At 30.5% G+C, this 26629-nt stretch overlaps 2 protein-coding genes across 4 annotated transcripts; one reads left to right on the forward strand and one right to left on the reverse strand.

Annotated features, from left to right (window-relative positions):
* The first annotated feature begins 4331 nt into the window (after positions 1–4331).
* Positions 4332–22933, forward strand: LOC113791996 (ecdysone receptor-like). Of its 2 annotated transcripts, none has more exons than XM_027341857.2 (6): positions 4332–5966; positions 19633–19812; positions 19898–20337; positions 20407–20562; positions 20641–20863; positions 20957–22933. In XM_027341857.2, exons 1-6 carry the CDS (start codon positions 4775–4777, stop codon positions 21199–21201), a joined length of 2436 nt encoding a protein of 811 aa, XP_027197658.2. In that variant the 5' UTR covers positions 4332–4774; the 3' UTR covers positions 21202–22933. The 2 variants fall into 2 exon arrangements, with proteins under 2 accessions (XP_027197658.2, XP_027197659.1); XM_027341858.2 differs by lacking the exon at positions 4332–5966 and adding an exon at positions 14452–15587.
* Positions 22934–23364: 431 nt separating this feature from the next.
* On the reverse strand, positions 23365–26611 carry l(2)gd1 (lethal (2) giant discs 1). Of its 2 annotated transcripts, XM_027341856.2 has the most exons (8): positions 26226–26611; positions 25802–26163; positions 24926–25745; positions 24427–24866; positions 24054–24344; positions 23947–23998; positions 23785–23884; positions 23365–23736 (listed from the first exon to the last, which is right to left on the reverse strand). In XM_027341856.2, exons 1-8 carry the CDS (start codon positions 26443–26445, stop codon positions 23529–23531), a joined length of 2493 nt encoding a protein of 830 aa, XP_027197657.1. In that variant the 5' UTR covers positions 26446–26611; the 3' UTR covers positions 23365–23528. The 2 variants fall into 2 exon arrangements, with proteins under 2 accessions (XP_027197657.1, XP_027197656.1); XM_027341855.2 differs by having other exon boundaries at positions 23365–23884.
* Between the last annotated feature and the right edge of the window lie 18 nt (positions 26612–26629).

The following is a 26629-nucleotide window of genomic DNA, read 5'->3' on the forward strand; positions in this document are numbered from 1 at the left end:
CTGGTTGGTACAGTGAACGAGAAAAATGAATGAATGAAAAAAAAATAGTATCAAACCCTTAAGAGCCATATCATTATTATATATCTGATACCCTTTGACATGAAGGTCATGACCCAGTGATTGATTTAGTATGTGTGTGAAAATGGTACAACAAAATGTTTTTTAACCAAAAAAAAATGACCCATTGCTTTTTATATGGGTAAAACTGATAACTATTACTATCGGACTTATGTGATAAATTGGTTAACCGGATATCGGATGTTCTAGACATGTGTTTTCATTCATCATTTGGACCTTGGATTTATCCTGTTTGTTTGTTTGTCAGGTTTGTCTGTTTATTTCATTTAAATTTTTCAAGGCTTTTCCTCGAATTTATGAGATTATTTTGTTTCAAAATGTTATTTTTTTAAACAACCTTGACCATGATGATAATGATTACATTACATTTTCCCAGGAAAAAACAACCATTCATTTTAATCATTCTGGTCATGTTGTTGTTTTTTCTGAGACATCAAAAAAAGAGGAAAAAAATTGGTGAAAAAAACTATCAAAGACAAAAACAAAACGCAAGGACAAACGCAATGTGTTTTTTTAGGCTTGGTTCCATTTTCTTGGTCTCACCAATCACTATTTATAGTCAAAAAAATGTTTATGAAAAGACTTTTACTTTTACGTAAAGACGATTATTATTATTGGGTAAGAAAAAAGTCCTTGAAAAAATTTTCCCTCAAGTCATCATGATTTCGATTTTTCAGTCGGGATTTTTTTTTGGTCATTTTGGTTTCATTCCATTATATAACAACGAAACTTAAACATGGGTGATTTTTTTCATCTTTCTTATTCCATTATTAATTCATTCGTTTTCAATCCCTGGGAATTCAACAAACTGTTGTTAATGTTGTTTTCAATTTTCGCCGATCGGTTATATAGCAGGTCCATATATTTATCCAATGACCCAATGACCCGAGGTCAAAACTCAAATCGAAATTTTTTGTTGTTGATGAAATTTGGAACAATCACTATATCAAAATCTGAATGAAATAAAGTTCAATGACAAATGAAAAAACACACTGACCTTTGATCATCATCATCATCATCATCGGTCATTACCTGACTATTCGGTTATTATGAATGCACCGAAAATCAGAAATTTTTTTTGACCGAATATCATCATCATGACAAAACATTTTTGAATAGAATGAACAAATAAAACAACAAAAAAAGGGTTTATTTAATTTCATATCAGCATTTAATAGAAACAAACAAACAGGTTTGAATCAATAACAACAACAACAAAATCGAATAAAAATTACTATAGGAAAATCATTCAAAATTACCCACATTAACATATTGTGTAATGAAATGTCCAACAAAAAAAAACTACTATCAATGAATGAATGAGGGACTTTCTCTTTTTTTCTGATGAAATTTATTTATTTTTTTCTTGTTAAATTCATCAATTGTCCTTTACCTTGAATTTTTTTGGCTTTTCGTTGTTGCAACTGAATCGATTACAAATAGAATAAATGTTCGCAATCACATGTGTGTGCGTGTGGGTATTTGCTTGTTTTGGTGTGTGTGTGTGTATTGTCGATTATGTGATGTTTGTCGATTGACAAAACAAATGTCCTGTGTGTTTTGTCATCATCATTTAAAAATATTCTGCCAATTATATTTCGATATACGAATGAGCCATGTATTTGTTTAAAAAACAATTCATTGATTTTATTTTCGGTAAAAAACAAATGATGTGTATATTAACATAGATTGATTGAATTTCATTAATTTCAATTAAATTTGATACATAGCTGAAATGGTAAACTACGTTTTTTTTGTGTGTGTGGGTAGGGATATAAAGATATAAAATCGAATCATTCAAAAGGATTATTTCAACTATGATACTACCTACTGGAAAAAAACGAATCAATCAACAACGCAATTAACATAATCAATATTGATATTTTTAAAATATTGATGAATTTTATGGTGTTTTTTTCTCGTTTGAAAAGAATCCTCACAATTCATAAGAGATTGTTAAGATATCTTTTACTTTATATACATTCATATTTTTCATATTCATGATCTTTTTAAGCATCAATCACCATTATGTCGAATGTGATATTTGATTAAAAAGATGGTTATTTTTAGCTTAGCAAAAAAAAAATTTTGTTTTCATTAGAAAAAAAGGTTCTTTGATTTTTGTTTTTTGTTGGTTGTCTGCTATGTGCGTAATGGAATAGCAAGAGATGCTATACATACACAAAACATTGCATTATATAGCATCAAGTAAAAATGCCGCATCAACAGCTATAGTCCAAACACACACACACACATAATGGATTATTTTCATTTCACATCGATTGAAAACTTGACCTGAAAACCCACACACACAGTGAAACATTTTGGAACCTATTTACATCATCATCATCATCATCCTACCAAAATGGAATCAACCATTCGCGTTTTTTTTGTTTTTGTTTTATCATATCGATCGATCTACGTATATTCGAATGAATTTGATTAAAACGAATGGCTATATGGATTTTTCTTCTTGAATTGAACATTATTCGTGTTCTCTATCTGTTTTGTTCGATTCTTTGAATTTCATGAAAACATTATGATATTATGATCTTTTTGTTTTCGCTGTTGGCGATTTTATAACGAATCGTATGTGTGTGTATACCGGCATATAATGTAAATGTACGAATAGAGATTTTTCATAGGCTGAATGAGAAGAAAAAGAAGAAAAATCCTTAAAAATGTCATTGGCGATGTTCATCGATTGACATGTCGATGTACATTGTTTGTTTGTTGTAGGAATATCGAATCATTCCATTCAGCCAGAAAAATACCGAAAATCAAAGATAACTTTGAACACTTAAAATGAAATGAAAAAAAATAAGCAATCAGGCCAGTGAAATTTATATATAATTTTTTTCTTTCGAATAAAAAAAGAGGATGAAGGCCAACGTACGACTACAGAGAAACCGGGAGATAATGATGATGAAGACTACCATCAATTCACGAATTTAAACCGATGAAAACAAACACACATAAACAAAGGAATTTTCATATTTTGAAAAAAAAAACATTATATAGAATCAAATTGATGAAATACATACAAACACACACCCTATATTGCCACCCCTTCATTCACATACACCCACATAATATGTATGGTGTGATTTCAGTTCGAAGCACTTTCATTCGCCCAATTTGTTTTCACCTCCTTTACTTTCATTTGTATTGTTGTTGTTGTTATACTTTTTGTTATACTACCACTTCTAATTACAATTCATTTTTTTGTAATGCTTCTTCCTTTTTTTCATTCATAGGAATATTTGACGCCTTTTATTAAGATAAGACACCCTGTATTTTCCGCCGGCTCCATGATTTCAATTGTTTGTTTGGTTTGGATATCATTTATAAGTGTCCTTGTATCATTCTCGACGCCTATATATAATTTTTTTTACTTTCTTTCGATCAAATTACTTTCATATTTACTACTACTATACCAATAGATACTGCTATGATCATCATCGGGATACAAAAAAAAAAACAGAAAAAAAGGTAGTGGCCAATCACATTTCAAGGCAATCAGCCTTTTTTCCAATACATGTGCCTCGTTTTTTTCTGTTTGTATCGTATGTTCGGTGAATGTTATTTTCAGTTGGATATTGTATGTTGATCAATCCATATCATTAACCAAAACAGACAAACACCATAGAAGACCCACACTATTCAATTTTGAATGACGCTTTTTTATCGTCGATGCTAATGTCGATGGTCGTATTTCTCTCAGCCGCTTCTCTTATTTGTTTGTTTGTGTGTGTATGTATATTTGATGTTGACATCCGAAATTATCATCATCATCATCATCATCAAACAACGACTGACTACGAAATGTGATCGAACTGACAAAATTTCTCATTTTATTATTATGATTATTAAAGAGAAAAATGATGTTTTATGGAATGGTTAAACTTGTCGCAACTTGTATTCAACAAAAGTCGACTGATTGACTGACTGACTGACACTGATATTGAATTAAATGGAGTGTTTGTGTTATAGCTTTTTGGAATGCTGGAAAAAAGGGATGGAATCATAATTATTTTATTTTTTTAAATTTCTCGATGATGTGATTCGTATCGTTTTGTGAATTGCAATTCATCATCATCATTTAATAATCATTTGCTAGTCGTTCTCGTTTACGTTTGTTTGTTTTTGCTTTTCCGATCATCAAATTTTGAAAAGAATTTTTTTTTCAATTTTCTTCTGTGTGTCCAATCTATTTGTGAAAATAAATTCTTCGCAATCCAGTGTAATCAACGTGGATTTTTCCAAAAAAAAATTATTTACAGCATCTACATTCTTTAATCATTGGTTTCAAAAGCTAATCGTAAATCTGGTTATAGTCCGATTTGTTTTTTTTGTTTGTGTGTGTGTGTTTGTGTTTATATTTGTCTCTGCCTGTGTGTATATATGTTTTTGCATCCAATATTTAAAGTCATCAAATCCATCCAAGGCCAAGTGAAAGTTTGAGTGGAAAATGTGCAAAATTTTTCCATACATAACACAAACACCGACATCAACAGTCGACATAAAAATAATAAATCCAATACATTCGATTTAAATGTGTAATCATCCATATATATCGTATTATTTTGCACCATTTTCTTCCGTTTTCATTAAATTCCTTTAATTAAATATTCGATAAATTTCTTTAAATCAAAAATTCAAATAACGACAGACAATCATCAACAATAACAAAATCATGTCAACATCAGTGGTCCAAATGATGGACATATCGACCGCTGGTGCTGCTACTACCGCCCACCAACGCCGAACAACAACCTCAGCCGCTAATTCACTTGATTCAACAAACGGATCATCAACGACCAATCTTCATCATCATCATCATTTGATTCATAATCATCATTACCAAAATCTTTATAATAACAATAATAACGGTCCGATTAATTTTGCCATGAAATTTTTCAATAACAATAACAACAATAATATTGTGGTAAATGCTAATCGCAAAAATATTGCAACATCCATAACATCATCAACAGCATCTTCGACAACTTCATCATCATCATCATCATCACCTGCCGCTTTAACAACACCAACTAGTTCACCACAAGTGAAGATTAAATTAGAACCACGTGTACCAAGTCCTTGTACAGCCGATTTAGTTTGTATGGCTGTTAATGGTAGTACAGCCGCAACAACGGCTGGTTCTAATACAAGTACCGGTACCGGTGCAAAATCTACAAATATAGCACGTCTACCACATTTGAATGGTGGGGGTGATACTGCATCCGTTTCGGGTAGATCTCCATCTAATATCAAAGATCTCTCATTATATCTTTCGACGAAAGGACAACAACAACAACAGCTTTTGATCACAACAGCCAATGGTGGTATAGCCAATATTTCTACTACCACCAATCAACATAACAAACAAGAATCTCAGGATAATCATAATAATCATTCATCTTTATCATCTGGTCATCAACATTTAACGCCTTCAACATTGACAACAAAGCCACCGGTTATGTTGACCATTCCGAATGGTGATGATCAACCGCCTCCATTGTTAATGAACAAGAATCATCATTATCGACAAAATTCTCAATCACCGCCATCAATGTTGACCTCATTATCATCATCACCAACATCATTACCATCGCCATCATCAACAACAAATGGTCATTTTTCCATTATTGGTGCCGGTCTTAAACGACAACATGATGAAGCCTTTGGTCATCATCATCAACATTATCATCAAGCCCATGGTCAACATAGTGATTCAATAACGCCATCATCACCTCCACCATCAATGACAACAATGATCACGATGAATGGCCACAATACTTTACATCAGATGCCAACAACACCGAACAACAATAGTATGGTTGCATCACCGACTTCATCATCATATAGTGATTTTGGTTCTGCATGTAAGTATTTCAAGATGAACAAATTCTTTTTTTTTGTGTGTAACACATTAACTTTTTAAAATGGAATGACTTTATTCATATATGACACAAGTCAGAATTTTTTTCACGATAATCGAAGTAAATTAAAATTTCACTTGCTCACATATATCTCATATTACCATTCTTGGTGTTACCCCAAAAAAAAATCATTTTTTTTCATCCGAATTTTTTAGGTTACTGTGTCTCTGTATTTGAGGGTTATCTATCTGGTTTATTTACTCGAACTTTATACTCACACAAACACATACACATCAAAGCTTACTTGATCTTTATGTTTTTTTTTGCACCAAGGTTACGAACTTATTTTTTTTTACTTGGTTGTTATGTTGTCCCTCTAAATATGCTTCAATGTGTTTTTTTTTAATATTCAAGCAACAGAATGCTTATAAAACATTTTTGAAGGTCATCACCATTTATTCATTCATTGATGATGATCATTTCCTTGCAAGGAATAGCAAAAAAAAACAAGAAAATGAAACGCAATATATATAGCCGTGGTGTCGACAACAATCAGTTCAACTATTCGACACACACACACACACACATGGATAGATATTTTAGGTTCTTTCGTCGTTTCCTTGGAATTGGTCATTTTTGTCTTTTAAACAAAAAAAAAAATGCTTCAGGGGTAACTCGTTCGTTCATTTTTTTTTTTTTTTTTTGCATATGTATACCAATAAACAAGGAACCAACCAACCACCAATCGTCCACCGTTTTTTTTCTTGTCTTATTCCGAATAATAAAAAAAAATTGAATTTCACCTTGAAGCCAAAATCGTTTTTTGTTTACGAAGAAACGAAAAAACAAATTTCGAACCAAAGATTGAGAAAATGAATTATCAGTGTGGCCAGTGTATGCAAACAACATTATTTACAACACATTCAATGACATTTGACCACAAGAAAAAGAGGCGAAAAAAAAATACTTTCTCTTCACAATCCAGTCCCAAGATTTTGGGGAGATAAGTTTTTTTTTGTTGCTTATTGAATGTGTAATACAGAACTTTACGAGGTCTTATTGGAAAATATTACCTTGGCCATAATACACGAACAGCATGATCAGCAATTGAAACAAAAACGATTTTTCTTCTAAATTGTGATCAAACAATTTGACTGACCAGTTTTTTTCCTATGCCATCAACGAAATAAAAACGACACGCGATCATGTCACTAAAAATATTTGACATTTATTTCAAACGAAACAGTGTGTATAGAGTTTACCTTTTCTAATCTTTCGTTACTTTATCTGGTCTTTGCCTTACCAATCTATGACATTTTTTTTTGACCGTAAAGACCTTGCTGAGGACATTGCTCAAATGCATTCAAATGAAAGTTCAAAGAGAGAGAGAGAGAAAGAATGAAAATTGAGCTCAACAACCGATGAATGAATATTGTGTGGTGTGATTGATTTGGGTCCAAAAGGGCCATATTGAATTTTTTCGTTTTCGTTGGTTTTGTTTAGGCCAAGGTTAAACCCGCTCTCATTTTTTTTTAAATTTTATTCAACAACCCCTGTGTTATCGCGTGCGCGTAATGATGATGACCTTTTTTTTCTTAGGTCTTTGCGCTACGCTTGCGTCTTTTTCGAAAAAGATCTTCATTGAATCTGACAATTGCTTACCGATTATCGATTTTCATCATTAGATTTTGTTGTTGGACCTTGAAGAATTCTTATAATTTAAAATGGACTATTCACATCCAGTTCGGAAATGATGAATTTGTTTAATTTATTCATCAAAATGATTTCAAGCTTTTCTTTCTCTCATTTAGTTTTTTTTCTGGATATGCAAACATCACATGTTTCAAAAGAATCATTTCAAATCTAATAGTTTTTTTTGGTATTTTGATTCTAATATACTTGATGTGATACATTGTATTCTGGAAAAAAATGTTCATATTTTTTTGCACTAATATTTTGACAACTTTTTTCAATTAACTTGATTTTTTTTTTTGATCTGGGATTCTCAATTATTCAATGTGATGTTGTTGTTGCTATGTAATGTAAGCCTCTTTCATATAAATGAATGTTTATCGAATTATTTAGTTTTTTCCATCTTGATTTGTTCCAATATTTCTTATGAATTCATTTTTTTCCCTTCTCCCTGTTAGTTTGTTTCTCTATGTTTTTGTGTTTGTAGCTGTCACCTCCATAATTATCGATTATGATTGTTGTTTTTGTTGTTATTGGAATTACTTGGCCGAAAAAAAAACAAAATCCTTGTGTGGACATTATGTATTTTTCGGGTCTTGAGATTAAATTAATTCTTTTTTAATTCTTTGTCTTCCCTCTTAATCGAATCCCCACCGCAATCATCATTATCACAAAAATTGATTCTTGATCATCATTATCAGGATTCGATGATTCTGCCATCTAGTGATTAAGAATTTTCTTTTAATTGTGATTATAGCTCTTAGGTGGCGTTACATGTGATTACATTGATTTTCAAGAAAAAAAAAGTTTGTTTGGAAATTTTAATCTTGATGAAATGAAAAAAAACATAGACAGAAATCTGAAGATAAGATTGCTTTTTTTTTTGAATTAACCATTCGAAACCATAGAAGATTTTTTTTCAATTATTAATCGTAGTTTATAATTTACGGTAATTTTTTTCCAATTTTCTTGTTAATAATTGAGACTAAAAAAACCTTACAAACATGTACAGAATGGTTTTGTGTATTGTCATTTTTGGTGTCGTAGTTACGGAGAATTTTTTTTGGTCGTTTGCCTCTAAATGGATTGATTTCGATGTCCATGGTGACCAAGAGGAGACCAGTTTTTTTTCGGTTACCGGTTTGTTTGGTTTTGGTTTTTCTGGTCGTCCAGGAGGATCAATCATTAAAAATGTATTTTTATTTTATTCGTCTAGAGTCCATACGTAATAGCACGTGTCTTTTATGTGATGACAAAATGAAAATGTACCCGAAATTCTTTACCAAAAGAACAATATATATTATCAAGGTATTGTGTGCTGTGTTGTCATGATATTTATTATTAAAATCTAGACGTCAATGTTCGTTGCTTTGGATACCATTTCGAAGTTTGAATAAAAAAAACAACAACAACGACCATTCATTAATAAAACCTTTTTTTCGAAAAAATGACTATTGGTTTGGACATTTTACCAATTTGATTTTGCTATTTTTTTGCAAGAGAGAAATAGAAAAATACCTATTATTTCAATAATAATCAATCAAATCAAACAATTTTTTTTGTTTTGTTTGATTCCAATAGATAATAATTATCAGCTTTGTTTTAATTAATATTTAAAAATCCATGAATTTTTTTCTTTTTTTTTGACTATCATTGTTTCAATTTATTTCTACACAAAGATTGAAACAAATGTTTTTTTTTGGTCTTGCTTTGTACAGCATACACCTGTATCGTTAATTGATGGCGAAATGAACATGTGTTTTTTTTTTTTTTTTGATTATTCAGTTTTCATCGGAAATATTCTAGAGTTAATAATCATTTATTTGGTTTTTGTAATGAATAAAATTCCAAAACATCAAATAATAAATCTGGTTTGTGTTTTACATTACATTACACTTGACATGATTGGCTGATCATATATATAAGATGTACTTTCAGAAAATAGAAATGTAAATATTGCATTTTGGTATCGATCAATAGTAGTTGAATATAATAGTTTGTAGTAGATAAAGAGCAGAAAAAAGTAAAAGGGCATCATTATGAATGAGTCGCCCGATTCTCTCTCTCTCTCTCTCTCTCTTGGCCTCCCATCCCCCAAACTTTTCTATTGTATTGACCACTTGTTTCATCTTCACAAGATCTTCATAAGGAGGAGAACAACAAAAAAAAATTACTAATCATTTTAGCCATCCAACCATGCCATTTAGGATTTTTTTTTTTTGTTGTTGTTTCTCTTTCTCGAAAGAAACTATCCAGGTGATGAATTTTTTTATTATTGTCCATTGCCAAGCAAAAAAACTGGCGAAACCGGTTCACTAAGTGGTTGACTACGTTTTTTTTGTGTGTGTGACTATAAATGGATGGATGGATGGCGCGATCACTGAAAGAAATTACCATGTTTTTTTTGTTCGCCATGAAACAGAATGGGAATAAGAGGGATTGTAGAAAGAGAGAGATGGACTAAAGGTAAACCATAATGGGTACAGTTTCTTTCATTTGATTTTAATCAAGAGAAATTTTTTTTCAACATTAAAAAAAATATGATGGATACCAGTTTTTTTGTTGGTCTCTGCAAGTTATGTGTATATGTGTTTGTACCCCCTCCAAAATTTTAAATAAAGAAAAAAAACAAGTCAGGTTGGTTTGTTGGTTGGTTGGTTGGTTACCTTTTTTTACGGTTATTATTATCCATCAACATTATCATTAATGTATTTTGATTATAAAAAAAAGTTGTATAATAGAATATTTGCAAGAGTGAGAGTCGATAACAACAAAACAACAACAGATTCATTGAATGAGAAAAAGATAGAGAGAAAGCAAAGTGGTTGTTGTTTCATTATTTATTTGATAGTGATGAACATCCCAATAATGATTGCATACACACTAGATATATGAAGAAGAAAAAAAAATGATGATTGGCTTTGTGATTTTAGATGATGATAATAGCCGAGGATGATGATGATGATGATGGTGCAAGGGCACAATGATGACGATGATAATGATGAATGGTAAAAAAGTTGAATTCAGTGAGAGTTTTTTTTTCTGTTTTGTTTTGTTATTGTTCTTATTTTCACTTGATCTGTTTGGTTTGGTATGCATGAATGATTGTTTGGTTTTTTACAATTTTTTATTTTAATTTGGCTAAAATTCTAATGATTTTCGATTGATGGAGCCAAAAGAATCTGAATATTCGTATACTTTGTTTTACATGCTTACATATTGTTTATTTTGACTTTGAACCTTCTTTGTTTTCCAGATGCTAGATAAAATTATTAATTGACAGAATCGACATCTAAACACGTATTTACAATGATTATATAAAATATCCATAATCAAAAAAAAGGGGGACCTATTAAGTTTTGTTTTGTTTATTTATTTTGGGATTATCTTTTAGTTTTTTATATGGCGGTTTTTTCCCCACTAAAAGCTACGTTTTTTTTCTTGTACACTTGTTGATTCTGAGAATATTTTTTCTTTAAATTTCAAATGTATCACATGGAATTTTTTTTTTTTGTATCTCAAATGATATGATTAAAAATACAAATTTTTTTGTTGTTGGTTAGATTATCATTTTAATTGATAAATTGATGATTGATTGATTGATTGATATTTACCATGGGAAGGATATAATATAACAACAACTACGGTAATAAATATATCAAGTGTGTGTGTGTGTGTGTGTGTAGAGGAGGGGTCATTGTACGCTATTGGATTTTTTTTTCATTTCATTTTATTTTACTTTGACAGTTTTTTGTTGTTGAAAATAATAAAATTATTATCTGTGTGACTGTTTTTGTTTGATGTAATAGAAATGGAAAATCAATATAAAAAATTTCGACACAGATATTGATTAAATTGAGATTCTTTTTTATCAATTGTTCAATGTCGACATTTTTTTTCATCACCATGATTATCATATCTCGTTAAAGAGTTGAGAGTTTTTTTGTTGGTATTGAATTTCAAACATTAAAAAACAAAATAAAAAAGGGGTTCTGGAACGTGTCAAAATTATGATTTTTTTTGTTTGTAGATTGCGAACTTAGCTTTCACATAATTCATATTGGATTATCTTGTTTTTTTTTGGTATGTTTGCATGCATGAAGAATGCTTTTCATCAAAAAAAATTTCAAGTTATAATAACTATGTCTAGGTATTAAATAATAAGACATGATAATGATGATGATAATCATAGAAACCTACATTACAGATGATAAAATTGAACTATGACCTATAGACCTATGTTGTTGTTGTTCATTGATAATGTTTGATTATCGTTATCTTATCATAATTTTTTTTTGTTTGTTTGTTTCACCCCTCTTTATCATTATCAAGATATTTGAGCTTTCACCTTTTTTTTCTTCCTTTCTTCTTTTACATTACATGTTTGTCTCGTTAAAATGGGTCTTATGTTTAAATATACAGTAAAAATGTATAGTTGTTTGTACAGCATGTGTAGGTTTCGATTTCAATTTGATTTATGATCACCATTATCATCATCATCATTTACTTTTGGTTTTTTTTTCATTTATTTATTTACAAATTTTCTTAATATAATGACTATAATGATAATGATAATAAAGTAAAAGATGCCTGAAAATTTTGTCGATGGTTTTTTTTAATACCCATCGAAAAAAAACATGAAAACATTAAATGCAACAAGTTTTTGTCTTGTTCGAAAAGTAGACATGTTCCTTCCTTCGCACACACACACACACACATGTTAATCTGAAATTTCACATTTGAAAAAAAATTTCAACTCTTTCATGGTCAGGTTTTTCTTCTTCCCATTCGTCTTATTGTGTGTGTGTGTGTTTGTGAATAAGTAAATATAATGGAAAAGAATAACCGGATCATACCTGTTTTACTAATGTGTTTTTGCATGAACATTGCATTGTATTGGTAAATTTGATTCGTTTTAAATTCACTTTATTTTTCAATATATTTTATCGTTTTTAAACAAGTGAAAGTTTGTACATTGCAAATTTCGATAAGAAAAAATCGTTTTTTTTCTGCCAAAATGAAAGCAATAATTGATTAAAGCAATTTTGATGAAACGGCGATTCAATTTTATAATGAAATTTTTTTTATTGAAAAAAATCTTGGGTTTTTTGTCCTCTATATTATTTTGGCTATGAATTTAAATCGAATGATATCATATCTGAACAACAAACAACATCCGATTGTCGGTGTTCGTGTGAATTTTTTTCTGAATTTTCTTTCATTTTCACTTGAACTCAAACGAGAAAAAAATCGACAAAAATGTTGGTTCAACAGTCAAGGGAATCCACAATGTTGTCCACATGGATATAGAGGGCGACAATGAAATGAATTTAATGAAAAATTCAAGATTATTTCAAACAGAAAAGAAATCTAAAAAATCTGATTGTGTCGATTTAATGATGATGATCTGATGGCATAATCTTTTTAGTTTTTAACTGTTTTTAAATTTTACCATTATATTTTTTTTGTATTCCATGGACAAAGGAATGTCAAGGCATCTTAACTTATTGTGGCTTCCATCATCAACTATAGCAATAGAAATTTAGCCAAGATTTCAAGATCTTTTTTACCAAAGGCAAAGGGCAAAAAAAAAGAGAAGGCGAAACTAATGAATCTTTTCTCTTTCAGCAATTTTTTTAGTATGTATGATTGAATGAAAAACCGGAGTAGTAATATTTAATTGTGAAAATAGCTGACACTATGGATCCAGCAGCATCAGTGTGTATATGGATCCATGATTCTATCTATCATCTATGTGTGTAATATGATATATATGTAATGGTGCCCAATACATTATATATACATACTTCTTCCTTCTCCTATATATTATTTCGTGTATTTTATATGATGATTGTATAAACTGAACTGAACTGAATTGAATTGAATTGAATTGAATTGAATTGAATTGATTGAATGAACAAAAAATAAAAAAGGCAAAGCTGGCTCAGTTTATACATAGAGAAAATATGAGAAGAAAGAGAGGAATAAAATTAAAGCCAAAAAAACAGATATAAACATAGACTAAATACGAATCTCAAACTGGAATGGTATTTGATAAATAATAATAAAAAAGAGACATAGTACAACATCAAAAGAGAACAGCAACATAGAGGAGCATTAGTGGTATTTGGTTAGTCTGGTTTGTTTTCATATACTTTTTTTCTATTCTCGGGTTCTATCTATGTTATGTTTTGTGTTTGTGCTGGTAATATTCATCTAAACAAAACAAAAAACCCAAAAAATATCAACAAAAAAAATTACAATAAAAGTCAGTCAGTCAGTAGCGCCCAATCTGACCGGCCATACAAAATAATACATCTTTCATCTTTTTTATTTTGTTTCATATTTTCTGTATGGTTTTTTGTGCTGTTTTTGTTATTGAAATGGGTGGGAAATTACATGTGTCATGATCATGATCATCATTTTCATTATTATCCAATCAAATCAATAATTTTCGTGATCAATTTTTTATTTATTTATTTTTTATTAAAATTCTTATAATAATTTCATCGGTCCATGTGCGTTTGAATCGATACAATGAATAATGTATCTTTGAAAAAGAATTTTACAATTTTTGTCAACAATAACAGCAACACATAAATGTCAACATCTTTATCATTTGTTTAGCAAAAGAAAAAAATCCTAATCTTAAGCATCAATCAATCAAAATTTCAGTTTGTTTGTTTGTTCTGGTCATCAACAACTTCATCGATTATCTTCATCAATAATTTATAATTTAAATCATAACAAATAATAATCATAAAACGACAGCGAAAATCCAAATTATTTATTTACCGATTGTGATTATTTTCAACAACAAAATCTTTCATTTTTTTTGAGTTCCTATCAATTGTTTTTTTTCTTGGAAAAAATAAACCTTAAAATTATCATATTCTTGTATCGTATTTTTATTATGATCGATTTATCATCAACGACAACAATAAAATAGAGTACAAAATACAATCGAATCATACTCGAAACAATACAAAAATATTGACCAAAATACCAAGATACGAATTATTGTATAAAAACTGGATCCATTAGTATTATTGTGGCTTGGCCAGAATAGGGCCGAAAAAGCCGTCGATGATCTATTTGATGGAATGACATTAGATTCAAATTCAAATTCAAGTAGTATTTCGGCTACAACGGCAGAAAATCAAATAATACGTGCAACAAAAACGACCATTACGTCTATGTTATCGAATCATAACAATAATAATAATAATAATAATGATAATTCAACACCTACTACCTCATCGATCGATTTAGTATCGATATCAACGGCGTCAAACGTCAATAATGATAATAATGATGTTTTAATAAATGGTCCAAATGAGTACAAAAAATTGCGAATTTTAACTACAAATGATCATCATTCAATTCAACCATTATCAAATGGTTTTAATCATAATCAAAATGATAGTACAACGACATCGACGACAACAATATCAATGCCATTGTGTCCAACACCAGTGAAAATTAAGAAAGAAGATGATGAATCATCTCTTTCACCAACACTTTCATCATCATCATCATCACGATCTCATTATCAGAATAATAATAATTCCTCATCGTTATCATCATCATCATCGGCACCTGCTATGATTGTGACCAATGGTACAACAACAATCCCCGGTGGTAATCATCATCATCACCAGCCTGTCGCAAGAAAACGTACAGCATATCAGGCATTAGTTGGCAGCACTACAACAACCACCACCAATAATACCATTATTATTGGTCAACATCCATCCACGAATACCAATCGAAATTCATCATCTACATCATTATTATCGGAAAGTTCACCCGAAGTATCATCAAGTCAGAATTGTACAGTAATTAGTCCGGTGCCTAGTTTAGATTCCTCGGAAATTGATCTTGATCTTTGGAATCTTGATTTACATGAAAGTTCGGCTTCAAATTCTTCAGGTTCGAGTTCTTTTTTGTCGTAATCTCGTTTTTTGTTTGTTTTGTTATTATATTCCCCCCTTCCCAAACATAAACACAGCATATATCTAATATTTGATTTAATCAATATTTGTTTGCAAATAGTCTAGAAAAAAATGGTGGCAATGATCCAACATGTTTCAAGGCCAAAGCATTTTTTCTTAACATTGATTGTTGTTGATTGGATTTTGCGTACACGTGTACGATCTGAATTTATTCTCGATCTTATGGTTATGCAGTGTTTATTATGATGGTGATGATGATTTTGGCCATCGACTCCTAAAATCATATATTTTGTTCTCGGGTTTTCTACTCGAATCGACAATTTTTCTTTTAAAAATAATTCGTTATTGTTGTTTTTTTTTGTATCTGGTGTTTAGAGGATTATCATAGGAAAAAATACGAATAATAAGACAAAACCAAAAAATACATTGACAAAAATTATGTTAAAACCCTATTGCAGCTTTTGGTATTATCAGGTTTAACAACAACAAAAACAACACACTATCTTTGTTGTACGTCATTTAAGTAATATAAAAGTTTTTTTTCTTTTTTGATTATCCATTTTTTCATGCAAAACAAAAAACGACTACGGGCCCAAGTTGTCTTTCAATTCACAATTCTCTATTCACAATACATTCATTCATTCATTCTTTCCATTAATAGCTCAATGTGTGTATGTGTGTTATATACACTTGCTTACATTTTACTTTGGCGTATTATTATTATCATGATGATGATTGTGATGCCTAAAAAAAAGCTGGTTTGCCCACCACATCATCATCAGGGCCTGGTTTGTCCACACAACTTGTGTGTGTGTCTGTGATGTGATATAATATTATTTGGTTGCTGCTACGCCGGCGTCGTGAATAAACCAAAAAAAAATCCCCCATCACCACCAATGTTCTTTCACAATCATTTTTTACCATATTCTTTGTAATTTTCAACCACCATTAGCCTTGAATGCGTACATCGACATCGACATGATGATGATCATCGTCTCTCTCTTGTTACTCTGGTTATATTGCTATTTTTTTCTGGTGAAAATGTCTTGTGATGATGATGACGACCGAACGATCACGGCAACAACTACGTCGACGATGAATGAATGATCATCAACTTTCATTTAGCCAAGAAAAGCAAAAATAAAAATCTTTCACATAGACGCCAAATTTATGTGAATTGATCAATGCTGCTAGTTTGGCTAGTTTTTCCAGAATATTTCTCTCTTGTTTTTGCTTTTTTTATTATTATATCAAAAAAATTGTGTATACGTAATACTTACTGACTGGAAATGGAATGATACCCGATTTGAATCCGGTGTGTGATTGTGTAAGAATATCGTATTTGCCAAAAAAAACATGCGCATTCCATTCAAATATCTATATAACATTTTTAAATGAATGAATGAATACACACTTTCGCTTGGCGTCGGCAAAATAACGACCAAGATGATATAGGGAAAAAAGAGCCAAACCAAAACTTTGATGATGAGCAATGAAAAACGCATAAACAACTTTAACCATTCAATGGTAGTTGTGCGGTGGTAATGGCAAAGCAAAAAGTAAACCCAAAATGTTATTAAACTTTGAATTGTGAGTTAATGGCAATGATGATAATAAAAAGAATATAGACAAAACAAATATATATAAAAAAAACATGTGATCATGAAGCCCAGCCACTATTTTAAATTACGAATGACAGAGAAAAAAATTATTATGATAAAAAAAGTACTGCCCCGTTGTATTTTTTTTTTGTGGTTGATTTATTGAATGATATAATCCATCATTATTGGTAATAATCGATCTATGCAATAATGATGACCAAGTGAACTTGATTAATTTTCATTCCACTTTCATTTGTTTCATTTTTTTTTTTTTTGTTACTGGTCATTAATCAATATATTAAATAAATATTTTGTTTTGGGGGTAAAATAGGGATGAAAAAATTATATTTGCAATATTTGTATGCTCTTTGGTTGGTTCTATTTGTCATGTAAAAAACATTATTTTTAATAACGGAACTTGTTATTGTTGTTAAGTCGGCAATATTCTTTTACTTTTCTAATTCTTTGTTTGATTTGGTTTGATATTTATATTGCACCTCAGGTTGTTGCCTTATTTTAAATGTTATGTCTGTATAAATGTAATGGTAATTTTCACTGATTTTAAGTAGTTTTGATACTTTTGTTATTCTTTTTTAAATTATGATGGACTTTGTTGCTCTAATTGATGATGATTGAATTAATCAAAAAAAAAAAAAAAAGAAAAAAAAAGAGAGAACAGGATTGTTTTTTTTTATTCAGATCAATCGAATTCGCCCGAATGAGTTTTATCGATTAGTTTTCTTCATTATTTTTATTTGTTTACATTGGTGAACTGTCATCTTGATAATTGAATTTGGTTACCGATTTTTTTCTGTTCTGTTTTGTTTTTTGTAGGTCATTACTAATTAAGAAAAACTTGATAATTTTCTATTTTCATTTTAGTTTTTTTTTCTCATCATCATCATATTTTTGATGATATTGTGAACAAACCACGAGTCAAATAGATTAACCAGTTTCTTTTTTTCAGTTGGACAAGATTCAAGTTTCATATTTCAAGTTGTTGTTAGTATTATTTTTTTTTTTTGCTCACATGATAATTCGAATTGATGAAAGGATCCGTCATATACTTGACATTTTTTTTCAAAATCTCTTTCAATCATCATTTCATATTTGAATTGCAACCCCTCACCCCTCCAGAAATAGCTTACCGGGAATCTTGATAGTGTAATACAATCATCACGGGGTAAGAAAAGTGTTTTCAAAAACAATCGACCGATTAAATATTATTCGTGACTAGGTCTTTGACTTTGGTTCGTTGTCATTGTCATCAAGATATTCAATGAATAATGATGACAATGCCAAAACAGTAGCAAAAAACAACAAAAATTGAAATAAAATCCTGACAACGAATTAATTTTTTTTCGTGTTTAGCCAAAAAAAACTACATGAACATTATTGCTTTATTCGATGGTTCGATGTTCTTCGTTCATCATATACAAAATCATAATCATCATCAGGTCGATGTTCATGACTTTGATTCTTTTGATGATTTTGTTTTTTCATTTTTAAACATGTCAAAAAAAACATGAAACTTTTTTGCTAAAAAGAATTGAAATGGAACATAATAATCATTGACAACAACAAGATATTCTTTGTTGTGTCTAAATTTAGTAACAAAAAAGTATGAGTAGTTAGAATCTATGATTCTATGTATTTTAACATCGGTGTTGATAAATCAGGAGAAATAAAGAAAACATTGTGTAAAATGTATATGTACCACATTCTTGTTTCGAAATATTATGTTGTTTTTTTAAAATGAAAAGTCATCGTTCTTTTTTTTTGTTGGTAATAAAATTCTTACGATTCTTACTATAGCCAAAATTAATTTTAATTTGGCTTTGGCAATGGATTTTATTTGATTTTGAAATATTTCTCTTTATTTATAAATATTTTTGAATAAACATAGCACGTGTTGTAATAATGAAGTTGAATGTCTTTGCACACGATGTTTCTTTTTTTTTTTTGCTTTTGCATTGATTCAAACAGCAACAAACTTATTGAATGAAACTTCCAATGTTATGTCGTTCATATTTCGTTGTTCTAATATAGGACGAACTAATCATGGGAAAAAAAGAGTTTATAATTTATTATTACCTAACTCATATTAAAGAAAATGTTTTGCATACCACAGAACGAAAATAATCATTGAAATATAAGCAAAAAGAGAAAAACGAAATCGATTCATTCAGATTGAATTGATCAAATGATCAATCAATAATGATGATGTTGATGATTTTCATATTATTCATTAAGCTATAATGATGTTGATTATGAAACATGTCTATATGAATATCTAGTCTTCTATTTGTTTACATGAAGGTCATTCCATAATCATTCATTATCATTTTTCATTCAATAATTCAAAAATGACAAATTACTAATTTTTTCTTTGTTTAATTCTTTCAAAATAAAAAAACATAGGTAAAGAAGAGATGAGCCCATCGAACAGTGTAAATGGTTATACAAATGTGGATAGTTTAGGCGGTGATCCAAAAAAGAAAAAAGGACCAGTACCAAGACAACAAGAAGAATTGTGTTTAGTATGCGGTGATCGAGCTTCGGGATATCATTATAATGCATTAACCTGTGAAGGCTGTAAAGGTTTGTTTCTATTTTGTTGTTTTACAATTCATATAAAATTTTATTCTACATTGTGATATTAATCATGAATTATCAATTTTTATAGGATTTTTCCGCCGTAGCATTACTAAGAATGCTGTATATCAGTGCAAATATGGAAACAATTGTGAGATTGATATGTACATGAGAAGAAAATGTCAAGAATGTCGTCTAAAAAAATGTCTTTCGGTGGGCATGAGGCCCGAATGTGTTGTACCAGAATATCAATGTGCGATGAAACGTGAAGCAAAACGTGCTATAAAAGATAAAGATAAACCTAATTCCACCACCAAAGAAGGTCTTTCACCAAACAATACACAGATAATGATAATTGAAGAGAAACAGCCATTAACGCCAATAATGACAAATAATTGGAATGGTTCACAAAATGGTGATGTGGAAATTGCTCTAAAATTATCACTCGAACAAGATGGTATAATCAAAAAACTAGTCTTTTATCAAGACGAATTTGAATCGCCTTCTGGAGAAGATATTGAAAAGATAGCGGTATGTATTATATTAATCAACTAACTCATTTGATTAATTAATTCATTTATTTTATTTTTATTCTAACAGCCTTTTCCTTATGGCGAAAATGAAGAGGATAATAAAAGAAGGTTTCAACATATTACCGAAATGACCATTTTAACTGTGCAGCTTATCGTTGAATTCTCTAAACGTGTACCATATTTTGATAAGTTGTTTCGTGAGGATCAGATAACACTTTTAAAGGTAAATTCTTAAATTAATAAATTTATCAAAATTCGTTCTAATCAAATAAATGTGAAATATTCTTTTTATTGTTGATAGGCATGCTCAAGCGAAGTAATGATGTTACGATGTTCACGAAAATACGATATCAAAACCGATTCAATTGTCTATGCGAATAATCAACCATATACAAGACAAAACTATAGCAGTGCATGTATATCATATGTGGCGGATACGTTATTCAATTTCTGTCGTCGAATGCATATGCTCAAGGTTGATAATGCCGAATATGCTCTATTGACTGCGATTGTTATATTTAGTGGTAAGTGAATTACATTGATTAATCTAAAAACAATGATTGGAATAACTTTTTTTTTGATTTTCTTTTCTTATTTCTAATTTCCTTCCAAAATAGATCGACCACAATTGCTTGAAGCACATAAAGTGGAAGAAATACAAGAAAAATATATTGAAATATTACGCATTTATGTGGAAACTCGTCGTCCTCCGAACAAATGCCATTTCGCCAAATTATTAGGCATATTAACCGAATTACGTACGTTGGGTAATATCAATTCGGAAATGTGTGTATCACTCAAAGTACAAAACAAAAAATTACCAGCATTTTTGGCCGAAATATGGGACATACAAGATTCGTGAACAATGTAAAAGAAAGAAGAAAGAGAGTACGAAAAAAGATAATGAAAGAATTGGAAACGGACATTTCTGGTTGTTATTATTCGAACATCCTTCACCATCAAATCATGTTTATACAAACACAACCATCATCACATTCTTTCTCTATTTTTCTTTCTTTTTTTTCAATTTATCGACCTCAAATCTTATCTCATGGATCATCATCACAAATCGTGCTGTTTCATTGCGGATACGGAATCTCTTTCTCTATCTTTATTTCTCGTTAAATCTTCATTTATAGAGTCACATAAACAGATTATACATACACACACGGGATTTTGAAAAAAACTTGGTTTCATCATCTAACTCAAATTCATCAAATATTGCTATTTCGGGACCTTTTGCGATTTATTTTTTTTCTGGTTTTTTTCACTTTTGTCAATCTTTTCTGTTCAGTTTATTATTATTATTATTATTATTTGGTGCCTAATTCATCTTTGTCATCATCATCATCACTTCCGTTGTTTTTTCTTCAAATATTACAAGATTTTATCTCTTTTCATGAATTTCTCGAATTTTTATTGCCGTATTATTCAGACAAAACGAAACAACATACACACATAAATTGATGCGCTACATTAGAGTTTGGTGATTTTGGCATGCAAAGATATTTTTTTTCTTTCAATTACCTCTCATTTTTTGTTTTGTTTCATCTCTATTGTCATCTGATTCACAAACAAACACACACACAGACACCAAACCATTAATCCATTCATCATTTGATTTAGTTTGTTTTCTTAATTCTTTATTTTGAATATTATATTATTATGATTATTTTGTGAACCCTCAAAAAAGATTATCTCTCAAATTAATCGTTTTTTAGTCAGTTTAAAGGAAATCTTTTTGATTTTTTTTGATGATGATTACAATTCTGTTTAAATTAAATTTGGGAAGAGGGATAAATTTCACATACAAACAAACAAACAAAAACATCCACCCACACACACAGGAAAGAAAAACAAATGATCAAATGATGTGTATGGACAACTTAGGAAATTCAGCAGATTTTTATTTTTTTTAAAAGTAATAGAAAGATGTGTCTGGATAAAGCAATATACAACAAGTAAACACACACACACACAAATATTGACAATTGAAACACATTCGATAATAATAAGTCTATATATTTTTCGTTATTATAAGAAAAAAAATGTTAAATTCTGTTAACCATTTTATTATCAAAAACAAATCAATCAATGAGCACACACAATATTAGGCCTGATTCCATAATTTTCTGTATATTTTTATTATTATTTTTTCGAAATTATGAAATATTTTGATGATTGTGAAACCTATTACTATACACATAACAAACACACAATAATTATTATTGGATAAATATATATCTCATCATCATTATTGATATTCTTCAAACGTTCTGATCATCATCGTCATTATCAACATCACACAAACACCATAATCATCATTATTAATAATTCGATTTAATTATCATTGATTTATATATAATTGACCTTTTTTTTGGAATATGGAGACAATTTTGGATTGGAGATAAAATCAAACAATGACCGATCGATTGACCTATGTAATGACATACATACATACATACATACATGCATACATAAATTAATTTGTACAAATGATATTTCTTTGCTATGATTATTATTATTATTATTTTTTTAAGAAAAGAAAATTATTTCGAAAGACAAAAAAATGATAAAATCAAATTGAAATCGAATTTTTTTCCTTTATGGATTTGTGTTTTTTATATGCTTGTGTGGCTATGCTTTGTTCTTTTTTTTGGTACTGAACATAACCCGGTGATAATTGAATGTTTGTCTTGAATTCCTTTTTTCGACCCTGATTCATTTTGAAATACTTGGAAAACAAACACTGTCAATTTAAAAAAACATCATGAATGTTGCTACAATTAATATGATATTTAATCTGGAAAAAAATTTCAGATGGCACACATTCAACAACAGCCAAAAAAGCCTGCCGATCCAAAATAACTACCAAATACACAAACAACTAAAATTGAAAACTCAATGCAAAAAACAAACAAACAAATGTTTTGAATATCTACATTTTTTGGCTATGATTCTTATTATTTTACAAATTTAAATTTGATTAATAACAATAACAAAAGAAAAGTAAAAAAAATGGGGATAATTTTTAGAAATAATTTTCATTTATTCATTAGTTTTAATCATCATGTTCATCATTCATCGTTCGTTCATTGGTAAAATTTAACTGATAAAATTCCAATAAAAATTCGATAACAAAGAAAAACAAAAATAACAGTATGATAGCACGGAAAATAAACTGGAACATTATGAGAATACAATCCATTTCTCTTTGATCTCTTCGATTTGTTTCGCAAGTAATGGTTCACGAATCTTTACCTTTACCTCTAAACGTCCGTTAATCACTTTTCGTCCTTGCGTCCAAGCTGAACATTCGTGTATTGTACATTTGGTTTCCAAATCATTTAGTTTCATCAGCACGGTACCAATGAGATTATCGCTCCGTAGAAAACCACTGCAATTAAACTGATCAAAACAGGAACTATATTTGCCAAACACGCACCCTTTTGCATAAACTGTTAGTTTCAGCGGATGTCGCTTTAAAATACGCGGTAATGAACGGGATTTTCGATCAATCTCGAAAAATAAAGTATCATTGTATTCTAAAAAAAGTCGATTAATGAAAAAAACGATTTAGAATTGAAAATATGATTAAAAAACTCACCTGGAGTTAAACTGTCGTGAAATGTTTTAGTTCGTTTCCATTGGGGATTTTCCTAAAATAATGATAAACTCAGTAAACAAAATTATGTGTAACCAAAGGTAACCTACAGATGGGAAAGGAAAATCTGCTCGTACATAAGTATCGATAGTAGGTGTGCCAGAAAAATCAAATGCACGTATAACTTCCACATGAAGTTCATTCAATGGTACGTCTAAATTCGCTACGACAATCGAAAATGTGCGTTCTTCAACTCGATAAGATGGTATTGGATCACCATTCTTTCGTCGAATAAGCAACATATTCAAATCTTTTTTACTGTCAGCCGCATATTTCTCGAATTTGCTCGATGTAGGGATGTCACCCATTTTTAGAAAATATTCACGATTACGAATACACATCTATGACGTTCATCATCATTGACGTTGGCGCATTAATATATTAATGACATTAACAAAAATAGCACAACATCACACAACTTACCTCAATCTGTTGCTTAAGTTCTTGAGCAATTTTATCATATAATTCATCGCGATCAATATCAAATACCGAACGAGGAATGGCATCACTACCCTCATCCTCATCGGTTGGTTTACTTACAACAAGGAAATCCTCATTCAATTGTGGTGGTGTCGGTATGGATGTAGCATCAATAGGTAAACCACTTCTGGTTGCTTCAATCAATGCATCGAATCCTTTAGCGCTGCGTAAATATTCTTTTGCCTGTTCTATTTCGCCTCGTTTTTTTGCCTCAATGGCCGCTTCTCTGAACAGCTTTTGTCGTTCCAGAAGATAATTCAATTGTTTAGAAGCAGTTGTCGACATTTGTTTTTTCAATGACGGTCTGGGTTTCTGCGCTGGTTGTTGCGGCTTTGGTGCAACAGTATCTGAAGCTTTATTCTCAACAGGAATGGGGGGAAATCCTACGAGAAATTGGGTTTGAATCATAATGTGTTAAGCTCTTTGGTACAGAAAAACTAACCAGGTGGACAAGGCAATTCGTCAAAATCCACTGGTTTTCCCGCTTTATAATCTTTGATTGCTTTTTCCATCTGTGTAACAATTCGACCTAGTCGTCTAGCTTTATTTGCGTTATTATCAGCCATAGCTTGTTCTTTTGTTGCTTTAAATTTCGTCAATCGTTGTTCAAGTGCTTCCATCACAGAGCCGGCTGATGTTGGAGCATTGAAAAATTTGGATACTTCATCAGCGTTCATTTGATATTCTGGTGGAATTTCCACTACATCGTTTCCTTGATCACCACTGGTCACAGGCTCTTCTTGAACTGTTGTTGATGTAGGCTCTGATGCTCTTAAAGGTATCATTGGCGCCGGTCTTCGTGGAACAACAGGTGGTGATACTGGTTTCGAAACAGGTGGTTGTGCTGCTTGATTTTCAACTGGAATTGGTGGAAATCCTGGAGGACATGGCAACTCATCAAAGTTTACAGGTTTCCCAGCTTTGTAGTCTTTCATTGCTTTCTGGATCTGTGTTATAATTCGACCAAGACGTCTGGATTTATTGCCATTACCTTCGGCATCGGCTTGTTCTTTTGTCGATTTGAATTTCGCTAAACGCTGTTCCAAAGCTTCTGTTATTGAACCAGCCGAAGTGGGTGCTTTGAATAATTTAGAAGCATCGTCCGCGTTTAGCTGTAATTCTGCAGGCACTTCGACGTTGGCAGCAATGAAAGTAGGATCCGGCTGTGGAGCCGAAATAGGTAAATCTTTTGGAAGAGGAGGCAATTGCGACATGTCTACATTTTCATTGGCATTCAATGAATTCAACATGCCGTCTAATTGCTAAGATAATTTATTAAAGTTTATCAATTTAAAAAGTGATAACTTGAATTATTTACCTTTGAAACTCGCAAATAAGTTAAGGCTGCATTTTTATCTCCAGTAGTTTTTGCTTTAAGTGCTGCTCGTTTATATTCGATTTGAAGATTTTTCACTTTTGTTATATTTTGTTCATTAACTGATGGTTTAGAAGGCTCGGGTTCCTTAGATTTAATTAAAATTTCTTCTTGAACGAGTGGACCAGTCGGTTGAGGAACTCGAGTCTTTTTTCTTGGTCCAGGCAAAGGATTCTCTAATACATTGGTCAGTTCCGACAATAAATTTGGATCATTTTCATCGATTTCTTCATCATCCTCTTCTTCCACGGCATCAATATTTTTCAATAAGTTTTGAATATTATCCATATCGAATGCAGCCATTTCTATAATAAGAAAAAAATGGATAAGCATCAAAATAATTCGATAATTGAATGTCGTTAATTACCATCTTCTTCTTCACCAGGATTTTTTGGAGGCTGTCGCTTTCCAGGTTTACCCTTAGTAGCTACAGATTTTTTAGCTTGAGGCTTGTCGATTTTTGACGAAGATTTTCCACCCACAATACCAGCAAGTTCACTTTCCAAATCGGCATCATCAAAATCTTCATCAGGATCGGGTGTGTCAAAATCATCTTTCATCAACTTGGCTACGACATTTGGATCCATGGATTTTTCGTAATTAAAAACAAAATATAGAATATTAAATGATGAAATATATGTCCAATTTTAGCAGATCAAAAGTTCATGAAAATAAGATGAAAATAATGGATTATCAAAAATTTCTAAAATGGCATATTGGCTTATCCTTTGTATCATGTTAAAATAAATTAAAAAATAAAAAAAAATATAA

The sequence above is a fragment of the Dermatophagoides pteronyssinus genome, unplaced genomic scaffold (assembly GCF_027571235.1).
Source record: "Dermatophagoides pteronyssinus isolate colony J.1.1.1.1 unplaced genomic scaffold, Derpt_VIB-CSIC_2022.12 sq0023, whole genome shotgun sequence".
NCBI classification, from domain to species: domain Eukaryota; kingdom Metazoa; phylum Arthropoda; class Arachnida; order Sarcoptiformes; family Pyroglyphidae; genus Dermatophagoides; species Dermatophagoides pteronyssinus.

Excerpts from the sequence above, each read along its gene's own strand:
- LOC113791996 (XM_027341857.2), top strand. The coding sequence starts at position 4,775 with ATGTCAACATCAGTGGTCCAAATGATGGACATATCGACCGCTGGTGCT. Across the intron at positions 5,967-19,632 it reads TAGTGATTTTGGTTCTGCAT|GTAAAGAAGAGATGAGCCCA; the intron begins GTAAGTATTTCA and ends AAAAAAACATAG. Across the intron at positions 20,563-20,640 it reads ATCAGATAACACTTTTAAAG|GCATGCTCAAGCGAAGTAAT; the intron begins GTAAATTCTTAA and ends TATTGTTGATAG.